The sequence below is a fragment of the Sciurus carolinensis genome, chromosome 3 (genome assembly GCF_902686445.1).
Source record: "Sciurus carolinensis chromosome 3, mSciCar1.2, whole genome shotgun sequence".
Lineage (NCBI taxonomy): Eukaryota > Metazoa > Chordata > Mammalia > Rodentia > Sciuridae > Sciurus > Sciurus carolinensis.
In genome coordinates this window covers 3,912,553-3,940,418 of record NC_062215.1, presented here as the reverse complement: position 1 = coordinate 3,940,418, position 27,866 = coordinate 3,912,553, and the positions used below count along the sequence as shown (strand labels likewise).

General features: G+C 39.8%; 1 protein-coding gene across 4 annotated transcripts in view; it reads left to right on the top strand.

Annotated features, from left to right (window-relative positions):
* Positions 1-27,866, top strand: part of Tnrc6c (trinucleotide repeat containing adaptor 6C) — a 119,742-nt gene that overhangs the window by 16,526 nt on the left and 75,350 nt on the right. For all 4 annotated transcript variants that reach the window (XM_047547763.1, XM_047547760.1, XM_047547761.1 and 1 more), the window contains exons 2-3: positions 25,783-25,882; positions 26,661-26,682. In XM_047547763.1, coding sequence (XP_047403719.1) covers positions 25,820-25,882; positions 26,661-26,682 — 85 coding nt within the window. In that variant the 5' untranslated portion in view covers positions 25,783-25,819. The remainder of the gene's footprint in view (positions 1-25,782; positions 25,883-26,660; positions 26,683-27,866) is intronic.

The following is a 27,866-nucleotide window of genomic DNA, read 5'->3' as shown; positions in this document are numbered from 1 at the left end:
GAACACTGCCCCATTCCTAAAAAAAGCAGTTTACCCTCAGAGTAGGAGGAATTTAAAAATGAGCCTGAAACTGTCAAATCAGCTAGAAGAGACTAAAACAGGTGACCCCTACTCTTAAGTGCTATCAGAAACAAAATTCAGTCCTGTCTAGAGGAAGGTAACATTGTCCAGAACCTCATACTATCTACACAATGTTTCACACGCAAGATCAACAAAAGATCAAGCATGAATAAAAAGACAGGCAGAAGGTCATCTACGGGAAATAACAGATATTAGGGTCATCAAATGTGGAGCTTAAGGGAATGTTGATTACCATGGTCAGTAAATTAGATGCAAATGGAGAATTTGAGCTGGAAACTATAAAAAATGCTTAGTGGAAATTTTATAATTGAAAAGTATAATAGCTCAAAATATGAAATCAACAGGAAGGTGTATTACTAGAGTATTCACAGTTAAAGGAAGAATGAGCGAACTGGAAGATAGACAGGAGAGAATATCCATGCCCAAGCACAGGGACAAAAGAATGGAAAATGAAAATAAAAGGAAAACAAAGGTACAAGAGAGAACAAATAGGACCTGTTACAAGTCTGAAATATTTATAGTTGAAATTTCAGAAGAGCAGAAAGAATAGACCAGAAGCAATATTTAAAGAGACGATGATTGAGACTCTTCCAAAACTAGAACAAACTATCAAGCCACAGATTTACGAATCATTGTACATCCATGCAGAAAAAAGGTGGTGGTGGCGGGGAGTGAGGAAAGAAAGAAAAAAGAATAAAGAGAAAATTGCTAAAACAAAAAACCAAAATCCTTAAATCAGTCAAAGGCATAAGCCTGGCATAGTGGAATGTGCCAGCAGTCCCAGAGGTTGAGGCAGAAGGAACACTTGAACCCAGGAGCTCAAGATCAGCCTGGGTAAGATAGTGAGAATTGGTCTCAAACAGATGAAAAGTCAGGTGAAGGAGAAAGTCCCATTCATTATCTTTACAGGAGCAATTTTATCTTTACAGGAGTAATAATAGACTGCTCTTCAGAGGAAGTGGAAATCAGAACAATGCAAGAAATAGCTGCCAACGGGAAATATATATCAAGCAAAGATATCGTTCAGAAATGAAAGAATATAGACATTCTCAGACAGGAAAAACAAAAGTTTGAGAGATTCATCACCAGCAGATCTACACTAAAGGAACTGTAAAGAAGTTCTTTCAGTGAAAATTATCCCAGATAGAAGTTGAAAATGCAAGAAAGAATAAAGAGCACTGGAAAATTGATGAGTAAATCTAAAGTAATGACTTCTAACACAGCAAAACTGGTAAATGGCAGCAGCACAAAAAGCTAAAAGAGGGTAAATACAATTGATGACCCAAGGGCCTTCTAATTTGTACTAGATTTCAGTGAGTCATGGGTATATGATGTCATACTAGATTTCAGTGAATCAGGGATACATGATGTCATATCTCAGGCAGTCCTTCCCACCCAGTGTAGTGAGAGAATCACATCCCAATGCCAAAGACATAACTCAGCAAACTTCAAGCCCTGTACCATGTCTAGTCTGCTACCTCCTTTACTCGATGATGGTTAGGGTGCCATGCCCATTAATCCACAGACTCCATGGCTACTTTCATACTTCAACACCAGAATTGAGGAAAGACCGATGGCCCATAAAGCTCAAAATATTCACTGTCCTTGATAGAGAAAGCTTGCCATGTCCTAGGTTTTGTGGGATGAATGTTTTTGTCCTTCCAGATTCATATGTTGAAACTTAACCTCCAGTGTGATGGTGTTCAGAGGTGGAGCCTTTGGGAGGTATTAGGTCCTGACGGTGGAGCCTTCCTGAGTGGGAATAGTGCCCTTGTTAGGAAGAGATGCAAGAGGGCTTCCTTCCTGCCTATGCTCTCCACCATGTAGGCACACAGAAGGCAGCCATTCTCCAAGCCAGAGAAGGACCCTCACCACTACCTGACCATGCTGGCTCCCTGATGGTAGACTTCTCAGTCTGCAGAACTCTGAGAAGTTCATGTTGTTTAAGGCACCCAGTCTGTTGTGCTTTTGTTAGTAGAATCCAGAACTAACACATCTGTGCTAGGACATCCATCGTCTATAATGAATTTAACTTCTTTTCTAGTAGGATGGTGAAAAAATTATTAAAAATAGTCAACCTGGGGCATTATTCTGTCGTAGAACTCAAGTTGAGAAAAGTGCTCTAGGGTAAAAGAATAGGAGTTTTTGTAGTACTAAACTAATAAAGGAGAGGGAAGTAGAATAATAGCTATCAGCTGGCTCAAAAGAAGACAAAAAGGACATAGAATAGGTAACTAAAGTTTAGTAGTAGTAAGATGATCAATTTAAATGGTACAAAATGTGATAGAATCAAAAGGAGAAAAAGATAAATTCACTGTCACTGGGTTTTTGTTTTTTATTTTCAATTTTTTATATTTTAATTTAACCTTCTGAGATAATTATTGATTCAAATATAGTTATACACAATAATGCAAAGTGATACTTTGTACCCCTTCTACATTTTTCCCCAGTGATATTGTCTTGCAAAACTCTTAAGTTCATTTTAACAAGCCAGGATGTTGATATAATCCACTAGTCTTACTCAAAGTTTTGTAGCTTGATTTGTACCTACCTGTGTGTGTGTTCACATGCACACAAAATTTAGTTCCATGCAATTTTATTACATGTTGCACAGTAAATTTTTGAAAGTAGATTTTGTGGATTAAATATTTATTTCCAAGCTGCTTATTACTTTCACAAATATTAGTGGTAAGATAATGGCTCTTCATTTTATGTGAAAAACATACATATGTGATAAGAAAAAGGCATATATTATTATTCCACACTAGGTTATTGCTTTCAACCATTCAGTCAAGCTACATGCTTCATCATTTTTTTATTCTCTCTATAATTATGCAATGAAATATGTGTATTTGGTTTCCCCCAAAATTAGTTTCCTTAAGATTTAGAATCAAGCTATCCCATTATGTCATTATTACCAGAGAAGTAGGACACACTAAAATTTAAGAACCTTAGTATTAATATTTGAAGACCATAATTGGAGGAAAATAATAGCATTAATTAGAAAATTCACTTTTTCTCTTAGAACTTCTGTATTTACTAATATAAAACACAAGGAACATCATTAAGTATTCACATTAAAGGCAGTAAGACTTTCCACTTAGTTACATAGCATTATATAACTAAATCATGGAGAATGAGATGAGTTTAGATATTTACAAGGCAAATTGCCAAGGCCTTCCTTGGGTACACAGCCACCATTACATTTTATAATACATTAATGATTTATTTTTGCCTTGCATACCTTCATAATTATTCCAATTTGCAGAGACTCTGCTTCCTAGAACAAGAATGTCTCATTTTCCCATATCCCCCTTAATCTCATATTTAAGAGATTCAAGTAGAATTTTCCAAGTTAGAGGAAACTTACTCTTCAGGAAAAAATAGTAGTACCATAATGACATCAAAAGAACTTGCACCAGATTTAAATATTTCTTTACACGAATGAATTAAGCAACTTTTCTCTGTAATAGAGAAAAAATTAACCAACGATATTCATGAACATCTTTCCCAGTAATAGCATAACCTTGTATCTCCTCTGCAAGAAAGACCTCATGAAGATAATTCAGTTTCTTAGTTTTCAGATGATAAATAAAACAGTATCTATAAGCATTTTTAACACTGTTCTAAGGGAAAACATAATCAAGACCATTCATATTACTTATTCAACACTTAAATTAATAGTAACAATGAAAACAAATAACAACCACAATAATAGTAACTCATATAGTCATTACTCATCAACCATGGTTTTTCTTAAGTGCTTAAAGTGTAAATACTCATTTAACAATAACAGTGTGCTATGAACTAGATTCTGTTATATACCTCACTTTACAAATGATTAAAATGAGGCACCATAAAGTGATGTAATTTTTCCAAGGTCATATGGTCATTAAATTTTAGTTCTGTGCTCTGTTCTCTATAGTCTAGCTTCAGAGTCTGAGCCCTTCATCACAATATACCTTCACCCTCTGAGTTATAGTGTTTGTTTTTAAGGACAAGAAGGATATTCGATATGGTATAAATTCACAGACCAACTTTCCAGTATCATACTTAATGGTAAAACCCTGAAAGTAATCTGTCACTCCCATGTATTCTCTTTTCGAATACATTTTACCATTGAGCTACAATGGTTTTGCTAAGTTACTGAGGCTGACTTTGAACTTGCCGTCCTGCTGCCTCAGCCTCCTAACCCAAGGAGGATTACAGGCATGTGCCACCATGCTCAGCTGTGTGACTATGATTATACCTCATAACCCCCTCCTAGAATTTCAGCTAAACATCCTAGCAGCTTGGAACTCCAGGGATTTGAAGTTTTCACTTTCCAAGCAGAGAATGTTTCTAATGGGGCTGCTGAGTGGTTCTGCTAATGGGAAGGTAAGGCTGCCTCCCATGTGGAGCTCTATCAGCGACCGCACCAACAGGCCACTGTGTTGCCTGGAGTTTTTAGTCCCCCGGTTCCTGGGTAGAAACAGGGTCATGGTGTACCAAGGGCAAGGAGAGCTGACTCCTGGCGTTGTTTGGAGTGTCTGGGCACACTGTTAAAGAGTAAAGAGAAAGGAGGTCTGTTGAGTCCCTTTCTTCAGGGAGGACAGTTTGGGTCATCCTGCCATGTTGAGAACACTGACGAGCTGAGGTTCTGATCGAGGACAGAGGAGCTGTTGGGTGGAAGGTACAGGAGAAAGTCAGGAACACAATTCATGACCCAGAAACAAGGATTAACTCTTCTTTCTCTTCTTCCCCTTGTTATATGTAAAAACATATGGAAGTTAATTTAGCAGTTTTCTTCAGAGAATAGAATATTTATCATGACTGTGAACTGTAAAGTAATTAGCATCGCCATTGAGGAAGTCAGTGATTTGGGGAGCAGGTAAGAACATCTTCATATATAGGAAGATAGCTACATGTCATTGAGTGGAAACAGGTGGATTGGCTGCTTCATGTAAATTCAGATGTGTGTAAAGGGTGTCTCTCAGCTCCTGGTCTGTGTAAATCCAAGTCCAACTATGCTGTGCTTTTGATACTGGAGCTGGGCACTGCGGATACATTTCCCTGCAGCTTGCTGGCTTTATGTTGGGCCTTATCAGTACAAGGCACTGGAGGAACAGTGGGAGGAGGAAGAGAAGGACGAAGGGGACTTCTCTCCCTGCCTCCAGTGTGCTGCTTCTGGTGCAGTAGTCAGCAGAGTGACCTCAGGGAGTCCTGGGGAACGCGCACTTCTGGTGCTTATGAAGCAGCATGGTCAATCTGTGCCCTCGAGGAAATTTCTGCCTGCGGTAAGACCTTTGAGTGGATCTGTGCCCTCCACCAGATCCCTTCACTGCTGTCTAACTGGATCATGGCAGCCACACCCTCTCCATTCCTGCTTGGAGGGATCCTAAACTCTTAGCCCCTTTTTTATTCACACACACACCTTTGAGCTAGTAGATGTCCAGTTCTGCCTTTGTTCCTTCTGGACCCTTAAAGACCTGTTTTTACTTTTCTTTAAACTTACCCACATTTTTCTAATTAGCACATCTTTATATTAAATCTACCCTGTTAAATCACTGGTGTAATCTCTGACTTCTGACTATTCCTGAGTGCTGAGACTTACTAACATTACTATTTTAACTTTGGCATTGCCCTTTAAGTCCAGTCCAGTTAAGTAAGCCTTTTGTTTTCAGTTACTACATACCAAATTATCACAAACTAGAGGTTTAAAGAACTATCTATAAAGTTAGAGTTCTGTAAATCAGAGGTCTAGCAGGGCATGATAGGACTTTTTTGGGGTGAGAGGGTACCAGGGATTGAATCCAGAGGTGCAAAAACTGAGCTACATCCCTACTTCAGTGGATCATGCTGAGTTGCTGAGTATCTCATTAAGTTGCTGAGGATGACCTCAAATTTGTAATCCTCCTACCTCATACCTCAGCCTCCCAAGTTGCTGGAAGCTACAGGGGCTCATTCTCACAAGGCAGAGATCAGGTTGTGCCCTGACAAGGACTTGGATATGAAGCTCCTTCCACACTCATTCTTTGACTCTTTGCAGTCATAGAATTGAGGTTTTCATTTCCTTGGGGGCTGTCCCTGAAGCTGCTCTCAACCCCCGCTCCTTGTCTTCCTATCTCTGATCTCTAAACTCAAATTTAAAGGGTTCCTATGATTAGGTTAATCTCCCCTGGAAAGACTCCTAGGCTTAAGGTCATCTGATTTGGGACTGGAATTACATCTGCAAAATCCCTTCAAAATAGTACCTAGATTGGTTATTGTTGGAATAATTTAGACAAGGTACATGTATGGCAGGGGCCAAGATCTTTGGTGCAGTCTTAGAATTCTGTCTACCACAAACACAAAATAGAAATGAACAGGTGAAAAGTTAGTTGTGATTTATAGATTTTTGTATCCAGAAAGCTCAGGATGATCAGCTGAAAAGTTATATACAGTGTAAATAAATAAGTAACTTTACTTGACATCTGCCATCACTAACCATTTAGGCAATGCGTAGACTATCTGCCTAATAAATAATAATAGTAAATAATAAATTAAAACTCATAAAATACCAAGACATGAGCTCAATGTGTATAAAAAATGAATAGGAATAAAATGAGCAAGGGAGTAGCTTAATATTGGAGCATGTGCTCAGCCATGTCTAAGGCCTGGATTCTGTCCCCAGCACCTTAAATAAATAAATAAACGAGAAAACAATGGTGTCGCCCATTGTGGTGGGTGGCACACGCTTGTAATCTCAGCAGCTCAGGAGGCTGAGGCAGGAGGATCTCAAGTTTAGAACCAGTCCCAGCAGCTTAGGGAGGCCCTAAGTAACTCAGCAAGACCCTGTCTCTAAATAAAGTACAAAAAAAAAAAAGGACTGGGGATGTGGTCCAGTGGTTTAGTGCCCCTGGGTTGAATCCCCAGTACCAAAAAAAAAAAAAAAAAAAAAAAAAAAAAGAGAAAGAAAGAAAGAAAGAAAAGAAAAAGAAGACAGTGGTGTCACTGAAGGGGAAAAACAAATGAGAGATGTTCTCAAACAGGAAAATTAAATCCTGAAACTTTCAGTGTGATCTGTTTGTTGGTTTAAAACAGTTTTAATTTTTAAGAAATATGTAATATTTTTCATTTTTACATGACATTGATCATAAATTGCATCTGGAAGGATAAATGTTTTTTTAAAGGAGTAATGAATGGAAGATAACAAAATTTTATGAAATTGGAATGATGAGAAATAGTGTTGTCCTTGCAGAAATGTACAACTATTCATGGACCAGAATGAGCTTCAGGCCTATCTGTTGAATATGACTTTGATATACAAAGAGACAGTGTACAAATAAATTAGAAAGGACGGATCATGTTTAGTCCTGGGGCAATGAAATAAATGACCCTCAGGCACTCGGAATAAACTTTGTCTTAAGAAAGCAAGCAAGGTAGAACCTAGGGTCCCTAGGGTTGACCATACACCTAATACACACACACACACACACACACACACACACACATATTTTGTATTTAGAGACAGAATCTCACTGAGTTTCTTGGTGCCCTACTGTTGCTGACGCTGGCTTTGAACTTGATTCGAGATCCTCCTGAATCAACCTCCTGAGCTGCTGGGATCACAGTTGTGCACCATCACACCCAGCTACACCTAAATTAATTTTAAGTAAAGTATTAGTTTATAAAATTAAAAAATGAAGAAATCTAGAAAATAAAAATAGTAAATTTGAGTAGCTTCTGCACATTACAGTAAAATCTCATGAAAATTTTTTGTCAAATTTTATATTTTTTTGTATAATTTTTACCTTTATCAAAAACAAGGCAGGAGCTGAGGTTGTGGCTCAGTGGGAGAATGCTTCTCTTGCGTGTATGAGGCACTGGGTTTGATCTTCAGCACCACATAAAAATAAATAAATAAAAGTATTACGTCCATCTACAACTAAAAAGTATAAAAAAAAAAAAACAAGGCAAACTGAAAACGAGGAAATGTTTATAACAACATGGTAAAAGGTTAACCAGTTTAACATAAACTCTTATAAATGGATAGAGAAAAAAATTCACTAAGAACTTGGGATGAGTCAGGAGATAAACAGGTGGCTCTCAGAAAATAAATTCATGTTGGTTAACAAATATGGAGAAATGTGTTAATTAGTAATCCAAGATTTAAAAACTAAGACCATTAAGATGCTTTTTCTATCAGATTAGCAAAGATTAAAACTTCTGTTCAGTGCTTGTAAGGGTGTTTTGTAACCACACTTGTACTCAGCTAATAAAAATCCTTTAATTAGATTATTAAAATCCTTTTGGATAATAGGTAATAAGTGCCAAAACCTTTAATTATACTCTTTTGTTTTCAAAAGTCTGCTTCTGGAAACATCTCTGCAGACAATAATCACAAATGCAGAACAAACTGCAAGCTAAAGGGCTCAGTGATAAAAAGAGTTCAGTGGAGACACCAGAATAAAACAGCAGGGGCTTTCAGTAAGTGGTGGTCCATCTTCACAATGAAAGTATATTAAAATTCATTGAACTGGGTGCAATGTGCACGCCTGTAATCCCAGCAACTTGGGAGGCTGAGGCAGGAGGATCACAAGTTCAAAGCCAGCCTTAGCAATTTAGCAATGCCCTAAGCAACTTAACAAGACCCTGTCTCAAAATAATAAAATTAAAACCACTAGGGATGTGGCTCAGTGATTAAGTGTCTCTGGGTTCAAATCCCCAGTACCAAAAATAAATAGAGAATGCTTTAAAAATGCATACCTGCAATCCCAACTATATTATAATCCCTTTCTATATTTTTTTTTGAGACAGGATCTCACTAAGTAGTTGAACTTGTGATCCTCCTGCCCCAGCCTCCCAAGTAGCTGGGATTACAGGCATGGGCTACCACACCCAATTTACCCAAGCATTCTCGAGGGTGTAAATTAGGATGGTGGTTAACGGTACTAGTAGCCCTGTGCCAGCTCAGAATCTTTGCATCCTTCCAGCGTCAGTTACTTCTCTGCAGCTGCCCCCAAGTCAAGTCTCTCTCAGAAGGTTGCTGCCCCATTACAAATTCACTCCCCCTTTGCTCCTCTTCTTTTGGGAGGGCATTTTTAGAGTCCAAAGATTCTGTTATAATTAGCATCTTTCCCAGAAGTGCTGCTGTCTGTATTTCAGACTAAACAACCAAGTCAGTGGGGTTTGAAACTGGTTTCCTTTTCAGTGCTGAACCTCACTTGTTGGGTGCTGACTGTAGAAATTCTGTTTGATGGGGCATGTACCCAGAGATGAGTAAGTTAGTGGGAAAATAACATCAATTTTCAAGGAAACTTTTTATACTTTTACCTCAGAGGTGCAAGGGAGTATAGATTTAAAATGCAAGAGCCCCATTCCGGGTGATCTGTTTCCTTTGGCTTTCTAAAATATAAGCTCCAGGAAGACAGGAACTTAGAACTTTGTGTGGCACATGGTACCCTAAATCTGCTTCCAGTGAAAGATCATGTTCCAGCTCCGACAAGTTTCTGCAGTTGAAATTTGTTCATGTGGAGACATGAGAGCATCTCTATTTCTCAGACTCTGTCTTCAGCACAGTGCTAGCTTGTTGCCTTACAGGGCATGGAACAGCCAGCCCCTTGGTGGGCATTTGGAAAGGTACAAGTGTGTTTAGGATATCACATGGTTGGGGCTGGGTGGACCAGGGATCCTGGGTGTTGTGCAGTGCCTAGGACTGGCTTCATGCAGCATGCCTGCTGTTGCACCCTTCACGGCCCTCGAGTATTCCTCTGGATGTTTGTGTAGGCGAGAGAGTCATTTATTGGAGCTCAGAACCCATTTCATGTGGATACAGTTTCTTTGTGTGTGTGCTGCTGTAAGGTATGCTTCCTTTTCCAGGAAAGCAGTTTTCATACACATTCAGGGAAGATTGAACTTTATTGAGAATTTCCTCAGTGGTTAGTCATCATTTTAAAAATCTCATTGATAGCAGTGCCACTCATGAATTTGAGTTACAATATCAATTCTCGGATAGTGCTCATCAGAAACTGAAATCACCTTGGTTTTTCATTTGTGGTCTTAATTTGTGTACCCGCTAAATTGTAAGCTCTTAAAATAGCGATCTTATGTATCTTGTCACTGGATATCTCTATTCCTCAAAGTCTGGCACTTTGTGGCCAGTTATTAATAAATAATTGATGCATTAATTATGAATGGATGTTTGAATGAATGAACTATCCTCCTGAACCTGACCTTCAAGAGCCTATGTTCCATAAGCCTTGATCCCCACTCCACTTTTTTATGTACTCTGAAGCTCCCTCCCTTCCAGAACTCAACTACACCACTAGCTTCAGTTTATATCTTTACATTGATACGTCCCAGGGTTTTTAGCCAGTGTAGGTCTTTCCTTCGAACTTGAGAATTATGTATCCAGTTGCCAGTCCTTCCCCAGTTTACTGCCTCAGTCATCTCAAATTCAGCCTGTCCCTTTCCAGGGTTCACCTCGGTTGATGGGTGCTGCCATGCCCTTGGGCATGTTGGTGAGAGACCTAGTGACTGTGTTTGATGCCTCCTTTACTGTTTAAGCCCATATTTGGTTCATCACCAAGTCCTGTTCACTTGTCTCCTAAATAATCTTCAAACCCTGCTTTCTGCCCCCAGATCCTCTGCTGCTCCCCAAACCTAAACCTGAGTCTCAACTCTTTGACTGCAGTAGCTTGCCTACTCAGGGGTTTCATTCGTTCATGCCAACCCTCCCATAATCCAGTTTCCACAGAGTAGCCAGAATGAGCTCCTAAAAACACAAATATGATTGCTTTTCTCTTGCTTATCTCATTGCTCTAAGGATAAAGACCAAAAAATTTAACCTAAGTCTGCCTGCCAGACTTGCTCTGGCTATTTCTTCCATTGCTTCCTATTCCTTAGGTGTACCTGTCATCTTGTTTCCTTTTTCTTTTTGTTTCTTGGCAGTGGTAGGGATTGAACCTAGGTCCTCACAGATTAGACAAGTGCTCTATCACTGAGGTTGCAACCTGAACCCCTTCTGCTGATGTGAGATATATATATATATATATATATATATATATATATATATATGTATGTATATATATATATATGTTATCGATGGACCTTTATTTTATTTATTGGTTTATTGATTGATTGATTGATTGATTTGTGGTGCTGAGAATTGAACCCAGTGCCTCATACATGCCAGACAAGTGCCTGTACCACTGAGCTACAACTCCAGCCCCCTTTTTGCTGTTTCTTAAACATGCTGTGTCTCTTTCCCCATAGAACTTTTGTGCGTGATGTTACCCAGCCAACTTTACTTCAGAATTTTAGGTCACTGCCATAGGACTATCCATGACCTCCTGGCTAACGCCTCCCCTACATTCACTCATAGCACTCTCACTTCTTAGCACCTTGCAACTAATGGATCATGATGGGAGTTATCTTTCTCTCCCATAGGAGTGTGTGTGTAACTTATGAATGTAGGTATGGCTTTGGTGTATTTATGTTATCACCATAAAGAATGACCTGATAGCAGCTCTAAGAATTTGTCTTTCAAAATTGAGTTGGCTTTTATCTAGCGATTTCATGGGGCAGACCAGTTTGACTTGTTACTTCAAAAGGACACTGTTTCATTTGTTCTAAGAAATTCACTTCTCCCATTGTAACATATCTGAGATTGGCATGTGTTGCAGTCAGTGGCATACATGTTCTGCTGTAATTGTCATTTTTTTTCTTTCTTAGTACATAAAATAACTATGTCTTATAGTTTAAGGTAACTTAGTTTATATAACATCTGGTACTTTGTAACAAATTCATTCTAGGAACCTGTGTTGCTCAGTCATTCTGTGGAAACCTTAATAAATTTTCTGTAGCTAGAGCACGTAATGAATGACATCTTGATCTCTTGAGGAAGTTTCTGCCTAAAATTATTTTGGTCATATCTATAGAGTTAAAAGTTGGGTGCTTGATTTGTATATTGTAGACATAAACTTAAGTTTGTGTCTATATGTGTACATATCTGTTTTGTTTTAGAAAAATTGTCATTTTTTAAAAATTGGACAGGCTATCCCTTAGTTCCAGAGACTGTTAATTAGACTCAGACCCTCTAAATGCATTCTCCCTTTTTTCCCTGCCTCCCTCATGATACTGGAATTGAACCCAGGGCTCACACATGCTAGGCAAGTGTTCTACCTCTGAGCTGCATTCCTGGCCTATTCCTTGGCAGGGAGTTTTAGATGAAGTATCTGCAGACATTTCCCCCCACCCCTAGATCTGGGCAAGTTCTGGTCAATTGGATATGAATAGAAATAACATGTAAAATTCTAGGGCATGAACCAAAATGGACATGATTTGCTCTCCAATTCCCTTTTTCTTTCCTCTAGTGAATAAAAAGAACTTGAGTCCCAAGATGACCAACATGGAACAAAGGTGCCTGACCAGCCTCTGTACCATGGGGGAGAAACATCTTGAAAATGTATTTTAGTGTCTCTCTTTTACAGCAGCTTCACCTGTATTCTAACTAATGACTATCTAAGAGATGATATATTGTTTAGGGACTCGAGAATTTCCAAATCCTGAGATTGGCCTTCCTGTTGGTCAATTCAAATCTGAAGCATATGGCTCTCACTTTGAACTACAATAAAGAATATGTGCTCTTTAGGGATGTAGTATGAGGTAATGCATGCAGTTTATGCTTGGGATTCCATCAGCCCTCAGCTTGAATGGCAGCCCTGCCACTTACTGTCAGTGTCAGTACATTAGTACTCACTAATATCCTCCCAACTTCAGAGTCTTCTGCTTTAAGATGTGGGTGATAGTCATTTCAGTGGGAATGTTTTGAAGATTAGACGAGCTCTTCCCAGTGCTTACTGAATGACAGCTTTTGTTATTTCAAGTTTGAAGAACTATGACCTCAAACTGTCTACCACCCTAGTATTTTTTTCATTTGGAACTTTGTGTTATGAAGGATAATTTGATTTTCAAAGTTTTATCCCTGGACTAAGCACAACCATCAGAAACATGGACTGACTATGTTGCCTGGACTCCCTAGAGACTTGCTGACTTTTTGAGCATTCTGATGTTTCCCTTTATGTGTGTTGGCTGTTGAGAAGCCTGTAAGAGATGGTTTAAGGAAGCCCACCCTTCACACACACTGGTGCTCAAAAGAAGCTGTCCAGTGCATGATGTTGCCCTCTGTGAGGAGCATCCCCCTGGAAACTTATTTTTGGACCTGAATGCTAGGGAAACTTATTTACATTACAGAATGAATGTGTGTTCTCATGCTTAATGAGAATCACAAAGGACAGAGAGAGGAATTGATTCATAAATGGTAAAATAATTTGGGAAATTGCTAATTGCTTTCACTACAGGGCAAATTGTAGGTTAGCTCTGAGTATCTATTAATCTGTTACTAGGTGTGGTTTTTCTTTTTCCTTTTTAAAAGAAACCAGAAAGCCAAATTAGTGACAACTAGCAGTACTTTGATTTTATGAGGGTAATGCCTTTTCAAATTGGTGTTTAATGTATTAGAATAGCATAGTCTTAGACACATGGCTCCTACAAGTTTACATATTCTGAATACTAGATTGGTGATGTAAGACAGTAATTTCCAGGTAGTTGTCAAGTGCAGAAAAAACAGCCTGTGGCCAGAAAACACTTGCTAGCGGTCAGCAGGGACCTCTAGGCCAGGGCTCTGGTGTGAGCTCAGTTGGTCAGTGAGCAAGCAGTACACTGCTTTGTGCTGGTTGGACAAATGCCCAACAGCTAAACTTCACTTTTTCTTAGGTAGTTTCTCTAAGATCTCTATTTGGGCCTTTTCCCCCTCCCCATCTGAACCTGCCATGTACTTGAAAATAAAATAGAAAATTAAATTTTTTCTATAATTGATTTTTTTCAGATGTTTTCCATACATTTCACATTTTTAATATGAAACACCAAAAAACCAAAAATCTGTGATTTTTTTTTTTCCTGCACAATATAACTAGTCACATAATTTTTTTCTACTTTCATTATAGAAACTGTTAGGCAGATACTCTACTCCTTTATCAGCATATTGCTACAGCACATACCTCTGAAAACCTCTCTCCTGCTGTCTTCCCATACTAGCCATAAGCTTCAGATGTTTCTGGATCAAAGGACTGGGTAGATGGTAGGATCATCTCTTTTCTTATTTGATTTTTCCCTTGCACAGTTTGTCATTAGGCTATTTCTGCCCAGGTTTGTACGCCTGCCTGCTCTCCCAAATTAGAATCCAGCTTTGAGCACAAGTTAATTTAGTGGCTCCTGAAGCCTAATCTATTCAGTTAACAGCCCTGTTAACTCACAGAATTGCTGGGTCTTTGAACAGGACAGGCCCCTGGAGATCGCCTACAGTCCAGTGCCCACATTGACAACTGCCCTGGCTTCTTTCATCACTTCAGTCACTGTCCCCACCCACCACCTCCCAATTCCATGGTGCTGGGACTTCATTCTTTCCTGTTTCATAGTCATGAGGAGAGCCTTTTCTAAACCTGCCAAATGTATCACAAGTTTTGGAACACCAATATCATGGAGATTAAAAAAAAAAAAGTGGTCAAGTGATACTAGTAAATTCAGGCAGAAGAGCTCTTGTACTCCATCTCTCAGGTTTAGTATTTCGGGTCTGTGTGCTGTTAGTTAAATTCATTACTTAGGCACAGCTCATGGTGCGACAGTATAAAAAGGTCTCCAGTTAAGTGACAGGATTGAAATAAGCTCTCATTTAAGAGTTTCTCTTACCTGACAGGAGAAAGAAACCATATGGCATTGAAAATGGGGCAAGTTTACTATGAAGAGTAGCAGGGATGAAGAGAGATTGAAGGTCAGGAGGGAAAAAGTCTTTAGAGAATACAGAACAGTAGATAGAAGGGCTGAGATGGAGCACTCAGTGAGAGCCCACAGGGCTGAGGCCCAGACTCACTGGAGAGGCCAAAGCCATGGTTCAGGGCATGGCAGAGAAGTTGCTGTGATGCTGTGTGCATGGAAGTTTGCCATCTGCAGTGAAAGCAGTCATGGTAAAGGCCTCACCAGAAGGACCATACTAGCAGCACCTAGCCCACAGCAGAACTCTCCTCCCACTGTGTCTCTCTAGCGCCCTCTACCAAAAAAACTGGATACCTGACCAGCTGGCAAAGGAAAAGTAGTTAAAGGCCACAGATCCATTTTCACAGAGTAGGCAAAAAGCAGACTTAGTGCTAAGAGGCAGTAAATCGATAACCAGCACAAGTTCCTGACCTCCAGACTTCTCAGTAGTTGGAAATGGACACTTTGGGGTATGGTTTTATGTTTATCACAGGTTCCACAGTACATGTTTTTAAATTTTTTAGGAAGCAATGAAGTCCTGATCATCGTTAGTAACCACTCTATAGCATGCGCACCAGGCCATGCCAGCAAGGACTTCTGTCTCTGAGACCGGTTGGAAATTTTTTTCTGTTACTTTAAGTATGTTTTATATATATTTGACTATGAAAATGGAGTGCTATTAAAACTGTATTGTTATTTAAAAAATTTGAGGCTACTTTAAACTCAAAAATGAAATAAAAGGTATTTGCAAAAGGGTATTTGTAACTCCTCTACTTGTAATGGACATGTTGATATAATAATACTTATAGAACTTTAATAGTGGTAAAAATGCTTAGTGAACATAATCACCTTTAACACCAGTCTTAATTAAAATTGCTGCTTCTATTCTGAACTCAGTTTTATTGAGCAAACCCAGGTACTTTTCAGGATTCTTTGATTACAAGCAATAAAAAGTAACTGTAATTTAAGGGAGGAAAATAACTTTGGACCCATATGAGGTAGTTGACAAAATTGAAAGAAAAGCTGACAAGTCAGGATACAGGGCAGTTACCTGGAGAGGACAAGACTTGTAGGGCACAGTGAGTGAGTGAGTCTGCTCCAACTGTGTGTAGCTTCCTTCCCAAGGAGCATCATTGGCCAAGGGCCACTGCTGGGGAGCGCAGGTGCTGTGTGCCAAGCTGCAGAAACTTATTCCTGGACTCAGGCCACATTTCACAGAGACTCAGCTCTTCTCTCTATTTCTTGGCCTCTCTTCCTTGGTTGGTGCTTCATTCTCAAGATCTTTGCAGTGGAGAGCCAACTTCCACAGCTTCCAGCCTCTCTTCTGGTTCATATTGAGGGTCCTTCCTGATTCTAAGCACTGTGGCCCAGGGAATATACTGCTCTTTCATTAGCCAAACACAGTGGATCCCTGGAGCTATTGTTCCTAAAAGTCCCTGGATCCAGGTGTGGGAAAGAGTTGTTCTCTGTGGGGACAGAGTTACCAGTAGGGGGAAAGGATGCCAGATGGCAAAGTGAAACATACAGGTAACTAACCTTATTTTCCAGAGAAAAGCCAACCAATATGAGAAATGACATTTGTTCTGTGATGAAAAGGCCATGAGGAAAAAGAAAGCAGAATATAGGAGAATACTGGTGAAACCAGTTGGTGGCCAGGCAGCAAACCCCAGAGGTGCTGGTTTCTGAGGCAAGCAGCAGGCAATGCCGTTTCTTGAGAAGTTAGGTAAATTTAGGCTACAGGAGCTCCAAACTGAGCGTTGCTATGGAGTCCTGTATTGTTTTGTTTCAGCCATAATAATAAGTCTTAACTAAGTCCTGGGTCTGAAGTCTGTATTAGCACTAACATGGAAATAATTCAGGGTTCCTTTGAAAGCTTGAGGCAGCTGGTTTTGTCATGTCTCTCAGATCCCCAGAATTCTTCCTCACCCTCCAAAACAAAAGTTGAGACCTTACCTTCTGTGGGCAGGGAATCCAGGGCCTTCAGTGTGTCCCAGGCCTTCACTGTGCTGCTTTAGGCGTGGCCCAGGCATAGCCAGGGAGTTAGTTTGAGACTTGAGGCATTGTACCCTGGTTTTGTACTTCAGTTCTCACATTCTTTCTCTGCTGTTTGGGATCAGCACTGCATGTGCAGAACCAAGTAGAACCCCAGACAGTGACAACCCATATCCAGAACTGAGGAATTCTCTTCTCCAGGTGATTCCTCCCTAGGACCCCTTTACCATCCATCTCCCAGGAGCTCCTTTTTCTAGTCCTCTGTGAGAAAGGTGGATTGGTCTCCTTTTAACTGCCTGTGCCACCCCTGCCACAGCATGGCTCCGTGACTTTAGCCCACACCCTAGTCAAAGTCTCAAGAGAAAAGGGGAAATGAGAAAGTAACCCCTATACTGGTTGCCTCCCTAAGTTTCAACTCCTTTCCCTAAGCCACCTGCTTTTGTTTACCTTCCTTTATTTGTATTTTTTTTTTTTTTTTTTTTGGCGGTGCTGGGGATTGAACCCAGGGCCTTGTGCTTGCGAGGCAGGCACTCTACCAACTGAACTGTATCCCCAGCCCCTTTATTTGTATTTTTGTATTGTATTATATTTTGTCCAATTATTTGTTGTGAATCAGCAGAAAGAGGCTATATCCCCCTTCCTTGAAGGCCCAGAAGTCCTAAATCACTGTCTGTATTAGTTTTCTGTGCTGCATAGCAGATCATCATAAACTTGGTGGCTTAAAGCAATGCATACTTCTTACTTCAGTTTCTATGAGTCAGGAGGCTGGATGCAGCTGGGTCCTCTAAGGCCTCAGTCACAGCGAGAGCTGAGGATGGGTTGCTTGCTGTCCATGCTTCCTCAGGCCACGCTGGCAGTATTGCTTCCTTGCAGTAACAGGATTCATAATTGTCTTTTTTCTGGCCAGCAATTAAGAGGGAGAGTCTAAAGCCAGTCTGCTAGAATAGAGTCTTCTGTCACGTAGCAAGGGAATGATTGACTCCTCTGCCATCGCCTGTCACAGTCACAGTGTAAGCCTCAGAAAATCCAAGAGTCTGTCGGCCATGTCACCCCAGGATCCTCCTCTAGTCTTGTCCATCAGAGCTACTTGGTGCGTGTTTCTCTTCCTTGCCCCTAGTCTGTGTCCTGCTGGATGACCTAAGTGGTAGTGGTGGTAGGATTATTTTTGTTCGTTTGTTTAGTTTTATATTGTTCTATTGTACTGGAGATTGAACCCAAGGCACTCTATCACTGAGCTCTGTCCCTAGCCCTTTTTATTTTGAGCTAAGTTGCCAAGGTTGACTTTGAGCTTGCAATCCTCCTGCCTCAGCCTCCTGAGTAGCTGTGATTCCAGGTGTGTGCCATTGTGCGCAGCTTAGTCTACAAGCATCTCACCACCCCCATATGCTCAGAACTAAACAATACAGTGGAACCCATTCTTGCAACTCTAAATCCCCCTCCCTCTCCCCCTTACTGTTTCTTTTCGTAGTTCATGGAGTATTAAATATGATTCAAGCTTCACTGTATCTTTCCTACTAGATTATATGCCCTGGAGATCTAAGATTATTTTGTCTTGTTCTCTTGTACTACCTGCAGGTTGTAGCAAATATTTCCCACACAAAGCAGGTATTCAAACATGTATTGAATAAATAACCTTACATATTGCTATGATAATTGGTCAGGGTACCACTTCCTTCCTCTTCTCTCTTTAATTTTGTCTGCCAACATTTACCAGCCCTTCCTAACTTAAACACCACAAGGATGTTGTTATTGAATTAGCCAGACTTTAAAAATAGTAACCTGTCACACACATACACACACTCACACAAAGTGAACTAGAGAATATTTTGATGAGATGTTTGGAGTGTAACCAGTGTAACTTCAGGGTATAGGGACTGGTGTATCTTGTATATGAAACTAAGGATAAGAAACATTTTCAGGTTCTGTTAACTAAAACCTCAAGGGCAAAAACAGGTCCCCTTGCTGTTTCACTGAATCTTATTTAACAAATATTGTCAGCAATCAACTAACATAAAGACTGTAAATTGGAATATTCTCCATCCAGAGTCATTTTGTAGAGAGTGGGGACTGGATTGCCAGCACCCTACATAATTTCATGTTCCAGATCATTGTTTTCTTGGGAAAACTTGAGTTTCATGAGGAGCACTGAGTCATGCTGTCGGGCACTGTAGAGAAGCTTCTGCCCCTCCAACCCCCTTCCAGAGTCGCCTGAGACTGAGAGAGCTGCTTCCTTCTCTACCCATGCCTCCTACTCCCAAGATTGCAGAACTGTTTGAGAATGAAAGAAATATATATATATTAAAAATTGGGATGATCAAAATAAACTTTTTCTTTAATAAAAAAGCCAGCTAGAGGAGCTCACCACAGGATGCCTTGTATAATGGATAGATACTTTGTATTGCTTTGGCCCTTTAGACTTGCTCCAGGCCCTGAAGTTGAGACATGCATCAGATTTTCTTCTTGCCTAGTTCCCACTACTACTGAAACATTAACCCATAGCTGCCAGTCTGTGCTATTGTCTTTCACAGAAGCTGGGAATCTTTGTAGTGGCAATAAACTGGGAATGGAGTGGATGCATATGAATAGAGAAATGATTGAGTACTTCATTATAACACTCATACCATGATATATTATGGAGCCATTAGAAATAATAGATTGGATCTATCAGTTGCAGTGGGGGAGGGAAATTTCCTCATCCACATGTGTATTGAATGAAAAAAGCAAAATGCAAAACTTATATGGCATTATCCCAGTTTTGCAAAACAATGATCAAATAAAATCCCTTGTGAAAATGTATAAGTATGTGTATTTTCATATCATTACATGAGTATGGACAGAAACAGGTGGATATGAACTGATTAGTTAACATGGGTTAGCTGGTGGTGTCACAATAGACAGTTGATGTGGATTTGGAGGGAGGTGAGAAATGGGTAAAGGAAGACCAAGAAAATCAAACAGAAAAGCAAAGATTTTACTGAGAAGAAAAAAAAAATACAGGCACAGTGGCACATGCCCATAATCCCAGCAACTGGGGAGGCTGAGGCAGTAGGATCAGGAGTTCAAAGCTAGCCTCATCTAAATCGAGGTGCTCAACAACTCAGTGAGACTCAGTCTCTAAATAAAATACAAAATAGGGCTGGTGATGTGGCTCAGCTCTGAGTTCAATCCCCAGTATCAAAAAAAGAAAATAACATTACATTTATAAATGTACATTAAATCATGTATATTTAAATGTAATTCTAAGTATTACTTGATCATCAAAAATAAAGTTGATGCCTTGAAAAGAAAATTTGCATGGAGATTTTGTCCTGTGTGGACTTCAGTTGAGATCTTCCCAGACACTGGGAATAAAATCCCTGAATGGTAACAGGTTTTTCTTGGGGCCACAGAGACAGAACAGAGTCCTGCCACCAAGGCTGTCATAGCCCAAGGACAGAGAAAGCTCATGTTTTCAGTTAGAGCCAGAACCATACGGTCTCTTCCCTCTCCAGAAAGGTCCTTTGAGAGGAAGCCCAGATGCTCATCTTGCCACACGCTGACCGCACAGGCACATGTCACTGTGGTGGCCCTGACCATTTGCTTCTCTTGTGTCTTTTACATGAGTGTCCTTGAGTGTATGTATACTCTGACTTTTTCATGTCTGTAATTCCAGAACTCTTGTAAAACCATTGCCCCAAAAACACTTGTTAAATGAATCAGTCCCTCCCTCTTTTCATTCCTGTGAGACTGAACTAGTGGCCATAAGGGATGGCCTTCAGGTTTAGGCTTTCTAGGAAAGTGATTGATGAAAACAATTTAGAAGGAAATGGGAATAGAATAGAAGTCACATCCAAATATCGGAAAGTGGGATTGAAAATTCCAGCAGTGGAGTAATCTGGATGGTCACTAATAATAGATAAAGTGCCCTGGTAATCAGGAAAAATGTCATATTTTGGCATTTGGGACTGCTCTGACAAAATAGCCACTCCTTGCCTGTTCTCTAAAGGAAAGACCACCATGAAACAAGTCCACTCATGTGCACAAAACTCTGGATTGGTTTTTATTGCTTCACATTCAGACCTGAATGGTCAAGCATGGATTACTAGGCAGCTGAGGAAACGCTCTTCTGTCAGAGAGCCCAGGGGAAAAAGTGTCCAGAGGAGGAACACAGACAGTACAGGAAATGCAGAAGCCCTTTGGAAAAAACCCTGATTGATATTTATGACTGGAATAGAGGTGGTTTTCATACAGAAAACAAGAACAAGGTGCTGGGGTTGTGGCTCAGTGGTAGAGCACTCACCTATCATGCATGAGGCCCTGGGTTCGATCCTCAGCACCACATAAAAATAAAGGTATTGTTTTCCACTTACAACTAAAAAAAAAAAAAAAAAAAAAAATTGAAAAGAGAGAAAAAGTTACTAAAAAACTTAAATGTCATGAAATAAGAAACTCAAGTAGATGGTTTGTAAGATACAGTTGAGCCAAGTGCCCAGGAAATAGTGACAGTTGTAAAAAAGACAGTATAATACATAAAAGGTAAATTATTGTTGATCCAAAAGGTTCATATGTTAATTATGTTGTTTAGGAAACTCAAGGAAGTTATTCTAAAGAAAATAACTGAAGGAAGTGTGTCTTTGTGAAAGCCTCTGCCTAAGCAGACATTATGGGCAGAAAAGATGTGCGGATATATTATCCTGAAGTTCCAGAACCTGGCAAGTTCAAGCAAAAGAATAGTTAAAATTGTGACAAGAGACTACAGAGAAGATACACACATGACCAACAGCCTGTGAGAAGATACTCGGCACCCCTGAATATTCGGGAAATGTAGATCAAAACCAAATGAGGCATGTAAAGTAGTCAGATTCACAGAGAAAGTAGAAGTGGGGTTGCCCAAGGCAGGGAGATGGGGAAGTGGAAATTTTTGGTAGGGACAGTTTCAGTATTGTAAAGTGGAATTTTGCCCAGTGGTATAAACAGAGCACTACTGAACTGTGAACTTAAAACTACTTAAAAGAGCATATCGTGTATAGTGTATATTTTAATACAATTTTTAAACATTTAAGGGGTTAAACAGTAGTCTGCTAGCTGTCATTGTGGGTGCTCTCAGCCCAGACAGAACAGAGTGGAAGGCTGTAGAATGGGGATTTAAGAAGGCCAATGCTTTAAACTCAGTAGTAGTATAAAGTAAAAATGTGATTCGATGTTGATTTTTAAAATTATTATTTTTTTTTCCAAGCCAAACTGTATCTAGTTTTATTAAAGATACTTTTCATAAACAATCATGGTATTTCAGGCAGGACATGGGCAGACAATTGTTAACAGTATACAACAACTTTCAAATTCCCTTCTTCAATGAACTACCAAAATTAGAAAGCCACTATAAAACCCAATGAAATCTTCATTTGATGCTCTGAATAGGGAAAGTTTAGAGTGAGGGTTGACATTTCACATTTAGTATGTTATTTAACAACTTTTCACGAGCCAACCCTGACTTGCAGGAAATGAAATGAAAATGGCAAAAATTATTAATGTGAAGATCCACAATCTAGAAAAGGAACTGTTGCTCTTCTGAGGAACAATATCTCAATGTTGTCACTGGGAAGTCCAGATTGCTGACACTGGTAAAACCAATTGTTGGGAGACAGGTCCCAACAGGTCTGAGTTTAGGGGAGTTAAGTCTATGCCGATGGCAGAGAGGGAGAGGAGGACATAAGACATAAGATGAATTTGAGTTTTTCCATACCATAAGGCATTTGTGCCAAGGTGGCTATGTGTGCCAACATCAGGGAATCCCTTCTCTTGGGAGCCAAGAGGAAGTCTCTCAAAACTAGCAGGGGAAGGTGTTTCCTCCACAGCAATCCAGCTTTGGAGACATTCTACTAGTGACCTATGCTCCTTCCCCTGAAAACAATGAAGTGTTCTGTGTGCTAACAATATAGCTTAAGGGACTGGGGAGATAGCTCAGTTGGTAGAGTGCTTGCCTTGCAAGCATAAGGCCCTGAGTTCAATCCCCAGCACCCCCCAAAAAAAATAGCTTAAAAAAAAGTAAAACAAAATTCTGCATTTTTATAAAACTTGATAAAAAATAGTATTTCATAGTGTACAGTCACCAGAAGTACACAGTTATCAAAAATGCACACACTTCACTTGGCATCTCCAGCACCTTCAGCTTTCTGTGCCTGGTCTGTTTGGCATCTCCATTTTCTGCAGGGTCATTCCCATCCTTGCCAGCGTCAGCCTTTCCCTTTTTCCCTTTGGGTACCTTCTCTCCCTTCTTTGCAGGGGCCTTTTTAGGCTTGGGCTCTGACTTTGGAGGAGCAGGTTTAGCAGACAGCCTTGCTGACTTCTCTGTGGTTCGTCCTTCACCTTGGCTTTATCTCCTTATCATCCCCTTCAGCCTTTCTCTTGGGCATGGTGGTGACAGTGGTGGGACGCAGGCACTGGACGTAGGCATGCAGCGGTGCGCGGCTTTGGTCGGTCCGGGGATTATTCTCGCCTCTTCTTCACACTGCTCCTGTTTTTTAAATTATTAATAAAGAATGGCAGAAGTTGTACACAAAGAGTGATAGAAACCATTATTGCTAGCTGGAGGAAATTAGATGAAGCTTTATTAAGTATCTGACGTCTGAGTTATGCTTTGTTCCACGAACATGAGCACAGCAGGACCTGGTAAGAGGTCTCATGGCTACACGGGCTCTTTATTTACAACACTTTAGTTTACTGTTGTAGTAAAATCTTCACTGTGTTGCCAGAGAATAGCTAGCTCTAATTAATTTGCAGACAAATAGAACTAAAAATAACAAGTCATTTTTACTCCTTTTATTGAATACCTTTTAAACTGTAGACTGTACTTGTCTGCTTTATTCAGTTTACTCTCTGAAGATAATTTAAGCGTCTTGTTGTGCTGTAGATCAGGAAAGTATAAGATGGCAGTAGGTAGTCACTGTTTATCTGGTACCCAGGGGTTCCCTGCTCCTTAGAAGAATTTTGTAAATGCAGATTTCTTAATGTCTCTGCACCTTTTATCATGAAACAATGCCTGGAAAATATCATCTAAAATAATGAGTAATCATTTTTCAAACTTGACAAATGTGTAGAGCTATTTTAAAAGCAGTGTTTCTCAGTGCTGGCTGAAGTTGGAGTCATCTGGAGGCTTTCAACACTGCCGACTCCTGAGTTAGGTTCCCAGTGACCTCCCCAACATGGGTTGCGACTTTAATCTTATGTTCTGAAGCTTCCCAGGTAATTCTGACAGGCAGCCAGAGACTGAGGACCGTAGTTTTGAAGAAAGAATATTCAAAAAGACATTCCACATTCTGTATTGATTTAAAATATTTTTATTATGATAGTATTTAAATATGTACAAACTGACCCAGTTGAAAATCCTTGTGCATGTAGTTGTACATAAAAGCATGTTACAAATTAAAAACAAACTCCAAATGAATAAATTCAAAGCAACATTGATGGTTGGTTGATGTTTTGCTGAGGCTTTTGGGCATGTTTTTCTTCCTGCGGAGTCTGTGAAATTCCCCTTCCCGCCTGTATCAGCCAGGAGCTAGAAACTACAAGGTGACATAAATGGGGATAAAAATGTAATTATAGAAAATGTTGTGGACCCGAGGCTTTAGTAGAGTACCCAAGGAAGGGACTTGGAGAAGGAAGACCAATTCCTGAGCCTAGGCTGCATACTCATTGAAGGTGTGTTTACAGCTCGCTGGATGGCAGAGCAGTTGGCAGTTTTGCCAGATCAGGTCTGACCCCCCTTGCTGGACAGCAGGAAGCCTTCCTGTCCCCTGTGTTCCAACAGGAGCACAGACAGAACCCAGAGGAGTCATAGCCAGTTGCATGGGCACACATAGGAAGTGGGGGCGTTGGTGCAACCCTCTGGGTCAAGCTGATGCCTGGGCATGTGGCAGAGATATAGGGTATCGGTGCAGCAGGCCTGGAGTACACTATTTTCTAGTCAGGAGGGACCATGCTATTGCGAAGACCCAGAGACAAATCTGGGGTGGGTTAGCAGCAGGAGGCCTAGAGCACAGTGTCTGTGTTGAGTGGGTCATGGGAAGATGACTCTAGATTATACCAGAGCTGTAAGGTTGCTGAGGGGCTGGAACCATCACCAGTGGCCTCATACCCACATGCTGACCCTACAATGTAGCTACCTCAAACAGCAGGGAGGCCGCTTCCTCTTTCAGTATCCCTCAAGTACCTTCTACTAAGAAAGCTCCATTTAGTGCTCACTGAAAGGGAAATGCTTAAAGAATCTCTGTCAGCTACTGCAGCCAGGTGTTGAAGGGTGAATTTGGAGCTGACAAGCAATCAGTTGGCCACTGACACACCATCCTATGCCAGCCAACTCTCTTCAACTTCGCAACCCAGCTTCTAGGCTGACTTCTTCCAGATGTGTTCCTCCATGCTGTGTACCCATGTATCTTTACAATAACACCATGCCGAATGCTACCTGTTTAAGAAAACAGTTTATCAAACAAGCATGTAATTATAGTATGCTGTAAATCACCTCCAGAGATTCTGGTATGTTGAGCCAGGATAGAACCTAGGAATCCACTGATTATGATGATGACGATCCCAGAGGCAACACTTTGAGAAATCCTGGCGTGGGGCTATTGGGAAGGGACTATGACTTACTCAATATTGTACCTACTTGCTTTTAAAATCCCAAGTACAATGCCTGGTGGTAGTTTGGTGCCCAATAAGTGTGAACTAAATGAAAGAGACAACTAAAAACCACTAAAAAAAGGTAGGGCAGCTTGCTATAGTAGTAGGAAAGAACACCCAGCAGTAACAGACAAATGTGCATTTCTGATGTTCTCTCAGAACACGTGGCCTCCTTTTTCCAATATGTGCCTGGCTTAAGACTTTTCTGCAGTTAATGCTTTTTCATTTTCTAAATTTTAAAACAGCCATTTTACTAATACTGCTTTTCTTTATTTTTGACAGGGAGAAAGAACAAGAAACACAAGAAGAGGAGCGTTTGATGGAAGAAAAGAAAAAGAAAAAGCAGGAAGAAAAGAAAAAGAAGGAAGGTGCTCAGAAAAAGGTTTGACCAGAGTTACTAACTTCATTGTCTCTGCAATCATTGTGTCTCATTTGCCTTGTCATAGCCATCTGAGACCAAGTTTCATTCTGTTACTGTTTTAAATCAACGTGCTAAATCTGTAACCAGCAAGGAAGAGATATTGAGCTAGTGAAATAGCACAGGGTGACAGCTGCACAAGCCTCTTAAAAAACTAGGAATATTAGAACTGTGTTTCAAGAAGTTTGATTTTAGTTGTTGGTGATAAAGAGAGCTGTTCATAACAACCACCTCTAAGGAATGAGGAAAAGGTCATGAAACTTGATCGTTTTAGAAAAGCTAAAAATAATTTTTGCAGAAAATTCTTTGGCCTATATTCTTTTATAAATCCTATTAGTAAATATTAAAAATCAAAAATTCTGCTGTAAACATTAAAGTCATGCTTGAATTTTATGCCTTTTAAATACAAAGTATGCCATTTGTCTTCATTCTTGCCTAGTTGAATGTATCTTGTAGTTTAAAACTGTATGCCTTTTAGACTGTATTAAAATACAGAGCTCAAATGAGCTTCCAATATAGGTTTTTTTTTTTTTTCCTTTAGTTTTACTATTGGTATGTAATCAATAGCATGTAGACAAATCCATGTTTTTCCCAGTAATAAATTATAATGAATAAACTGGGCAAAAGCTTGCTTTAAAATTTTCAGTGTAAAATTCTGCTTATAGACTTTTATATATGCACACATTCTACACACTATTGTTCCTAAAGAATTTCTGGTTTTGTTTTGTTTTGTTTTTTTCAGGCTGCTGATCAAAAAACCAAAGGTAAGTTTGTTTATATTTGTGTGTGGGGGGGTACATTTTATGGTGGTACTAAACTTTTTATGATGAGTGTGATTTCTTTTTTTAATTTTTAATTGATGTCTCAAAACAAAGGATATAAGCATGTCTGTGATTCTACTTTTTATTATTCATTGTGAAATTCTTCATTTAACACTGGTTTTACATCTGCATCTCATTGACCTTTGATTAATCTAAAAATGCCTTAAGAATGTTACATTAGCTTTCTACACAATATTTTTTAATTTTCTTTCGGTTTGTTTTCCACCAAATAAGGAACAAACTGATGGAGTTGGAATAAGAATAACCAAAGATATCTGAATTTTTTAAAAAAACTTCCAGTTCCTCATTGCCAGCTATTCTTTGTAGGTATAACCTTTCTATATTCCTTCTTCCTTACTGATACATAAGAGGTTTCTTTTGTGTCCTCTAAGTCCTGAACTTGCTTGTTTCTGTTGCCTTCGGGGTGTTGATGGAAACATACAGTTCTCACTGTAGCTCCAGCATCCCTGGGTTGTGTTGGAATATTAGAATGAACATAGGCAAGCCACACTTCCAGCCTCTTCAGTTCATGCTTGATGTGGTTAGGTGGTTTCCCTGGTTAAAGGCATACCTTGGGTCACATACACCAGCTCTGTTTCACTTGGGGCAAGTAACTTCCCTTTTTTAATTCTCAGGTATCTCATATTTAAAATGAGCAATGAATTGTTGTTGCCTCATAAACCTGTTGTAAAGACAGATGAAATCATGCTAGAAAACAGCTCAATTCCTCGTATATAGTTGGTGCTCAGTAAAGGATCTCTCTAACTGTTTTCATTCTTAAGTTCTTATTTTCTGTCGACCCATCACATGTACACGTATACTGAGACATTTTTATGAGCATGCTTACTCAGGCTGCCGTCATTACCAATATACTCTACTTCAGTTTGGCATTTTATAGTTTTCAAAGAAAACGTTATGTATGTTATCTCATTGAGTTTGTAATTGAGCAGGATAGGAATTCATTTATAGATAATGCTCCTGGTGAGCATCATGTTCTTGATTGACAATGGTAAAGATAGGACTGAGAGAGCCCAGGGCTTCTGATCCTGGTGCAACTCAGCCTTTTCACCTTAAACTAGAGTCACATTAAGAGATGAATTTAACATAAATTGAATATTAAAAGGCAG